Source organism: Physeter macrocephalus, chromosome 10 (assembly GCF_002837175.3).
Source record: "Physeter macrocephalus isolate SW-GA chromosome 10, ASM283717v5, whole genome shotgun sequence".
Classification (NCBI taxonomy): Eukaryota; Metazoa; Chordata; class Mammalia; order Artiodactyla; family Physeteridae; genus Physeter; species Physeter macrocephalus.
In genome coordinates, this window is record NC_041223.1 from 31,524,908 (window position 1) to 31,527,871 (window position 2,964).

The following is a 2,964-nucleotide window of genomic DNA, read 5'->3' on the forward strand; positions in this document are numbered from 1 at the left end:
AATGCAGTTAGAACACTCCCTAACACCATACACAAAAATAAACTCAAAATGGATTAAAGACCTAAATGGAAGGCCAGACACTATAAAACTCTTAGAGGAAAACATAGGCAGAACACTCTATGACATAAATCACAGCAAGATCCATTTGGACCCACCTCCTAAAGAAATGGAAATAGAAACAAAAATAAACAAACGGGACCTAGTGAAACTTAAAAGCTTTTGCACAGCAAAGGAAACCATAAATATGATGAATAGACAATGCTCCGAATGGGAGAAAATATTTGCAAATGAAGTAACTGACAAAGGATTAATCTCCAAAATATACTAGCAGCTCTTGCAGCTCAATATCAAAAAGCAAACAACCCAATACAAAAATGGGCAGAAGACCTACATAGACTTTTCTCCAAAGAAGATTTACAGATTGCCAACAATCACCTGAAAGTAGGCTCAACATTACTAATCATTAGAGAAATGCAAATCAAAACTACAACGAGGTATCACCTCACACCGGTCAGAATGGCCATCACCAAAAAATCTACAAACAATAAATGCTGGAGAGGGTGTGGAGAAAAGGGAACACTCTTGCCCTGTTGGTGGAAAAGTAAATTGATACAGCCACTATGGAGAACAATATGGAGGTTCCTTAAAAAACTAAACATAGAACTACCATACGACCCACCAATCCCACTACTGGGCGTATACCCTGAGAAACCCAGAATTCAAAAAGAGTCATGTACAACAATGTTCATTGCAGCTCTATTTACAGTAGCCAGGACATGGAAGCAACCTAAGTATCCATTGACAGATGAATGGATAAAGAAGATGTGGCCCATATATACAATGGAATATTACTCAGCCATAAAAAGAAATGAAACCAAGTTCTTTTGTAGTGAGGTGGATGTACCTAGAGTCTGCCATAAGGAGTGAAGTAAGTCAGAAAGAAAAACAAATACCGTATGCTAACACATATGTATGGAATCTAAAAACAACAAAAAAATTGTTCTGAAGAACCTAGGTGCAGGACAGGAGTAAAGATGCAGATGTAGAGAATGGACTTGAGGGCACGGGGAGGGGGAAGGGTAAGCTGGGACGAAGTGACAGAGTAGCGTGGACATGTATACACTACCAAATGTAAAATAGATAGCTAGTGGGAAGCAGCTGCATAGCACAGGGAGATCAACTCGGTGCTTTGTGACCACCTAGAGGGGTGGAATAGGGAGGGTGGGAGGGAGATGCAAGAGGGAGGAGATATGGGGATATATGTATATGTATAGCTGATTCACTTTGTTATAAGCAGAAACTAACACTCTATTGTAAAGCAATTATACTCCAATAAAGATGTTAAAAAAGAAAGAAAGAAATAATGGGTCTCTTGTTTGGTGGCAGTCAGGCTCTCTTCCTGGAGCCGTGCTGTTTTCGGGGTCTGAAACAGGCCTGAGCTCCACTGTGAGGCCACATGTAATTGATGGTAAAGCCTAGAATAGCCTTGCTGGACTTGAATCTAGAAGACTATGTATATTTCTTTATTAAACTTTGATTCTATGACAACAAGACTGTGTTTGATTTCTTCAGAAGGACTTGCCTAGCTGAGGGAATCCTGACACAAAGGAAACTCAAATTACATAGAAGCAAAACAAACACATACGGTGTGGCTCTCCTAATTTATCAATTGCATGAAGATGAAACCCTGATAGTGAGTAATTTACTGGGGCAAAGACCATGTCTCATTGATTTTTTATTTCCCAGCATCTAATCATAGTGTCTGGCATATGGTAGGCATTCTGTAAACATTCAGTGAACTGAACTGGACTGTGTTATTTCAGATCTCCACTGCTGGTCTTTCATCTGGGTAAAAACTGTACTTGACCTTGGGTCAGCCTTCACTTCCTCAGAAAGATCCTCCCTGACCTCCCCAACTTGATCCATTCCCCCTAGTATTTACAGTTATATTATTATGCACTCTCCTTCAAAGCACCTATCACAACTATAATTTTATATTTATTTACAAGGCTCTTTGAGATAAACAATAGAAACCATAAACAATAAAGTCAAAGGAGGCATCATGCCAGGTGAGGCAGCCTCGGACGGCCCACGGAGCTGCAGCTGCCCTTCGAGCCCTCCTTGCAGACACATGCTCCAGTTCCTGCTTGCATTTACTCTTGGCAACGTGGTGGAAATGTATCTGGCTCAGAGCTATGACATACCAAACCTGGCTAAAAAACTTGAAGAAATTAAAAAGGACGTGGACACCAAGAAGAAACCCCCTAGTTCATGAGGCCGACTCCAGCACTGCCTCCTGGATAAACTGATTCTACTGTTCTGAGGGCCTCCTTTACCATCTGAACCGAAAGCTTTTGTTTTCATCTCCAGCCTCAGCAATTTTCTTCTTTGCTAGACCCTGTATTGCCATATAGCACAAATGGGGCCACAAGTTAAGAACAACCCTTACTTTTCAAGCATCCTCACTTCTTCCCTTCCTCCTTCCAGCCACTTGGGAGGTCCTGAGAATGGAATTATGGTGCTAGATTTGTAAACATGACCTTAAATTAGTAGTCTCTCCCTTATTCTTTGCGATTTCTACTACCGTTTTCAAAAGAAAAATTGATGAGTTTTGCAGAGCTGATGAGATATAAATAATGCTGATTTCACAGTCTAGCAATTATATTGGGTGTTTAAACCTTTGGTACTAAATTATGTTTTTTCAAAGTAGTAATTAAAATGAAAATCTAGAAGCCAGTTTCTGGTGAATTATCCACTAATTTTATGTTGTTGTCAGGAAGCTCCATAGTTGCTAGTTTAACCAATAAATCAATTTGCTATTCATTAACCAAGAAACTCTGTTCTGAGAACCCTATCAGGAACTGGGGAATTTAAAAGTGTTTAAAGTAATGGCCTTTGTCCTCAGTAGAATTCATAGTCTAGTATGAATATTTTTTCTTAATGATGCATTTGATCTGGCTCTAT

At 39.7% G+C, this 2,964-nt stretch overlaps 1 protein-coding gene across 1 annotated transcript; it reads left to right on the forward strand.

The window, feature by feature from the left end:
* Positions 1 to 2,076: 2,076 nt before the first annotated feature.
* Positions 2,077 to 2,541, forward strand: LOC102990130 (short transmembrane mitochondrial protein 1-like). Its single transcript, XM_024122691.2, has one exon. The coding sequence runs from the start codon at positions 2,132 to 2,134 to the stop codon at positions 2,273 to 2,275; it is 144 nt and encodes a 47-aa protein (XP_023978459.1). The 5' UTR covers positions 2,077 to 2,131; the 3' UTR covers positions 2,276 to 2,541.
* Positions 2,542 to 2,964: the final 423 nt, after the last annotated feature.

Excerpts from the sequence above, each read along its gene's own strand:
- LOC102990130 (XM_024122691.2), top strand. The coding sequence starts at position 2,132 with ATGCTCCAGTTCCTGCTTGCATTTACTCTTGGCAACGTGGTGGAAATG.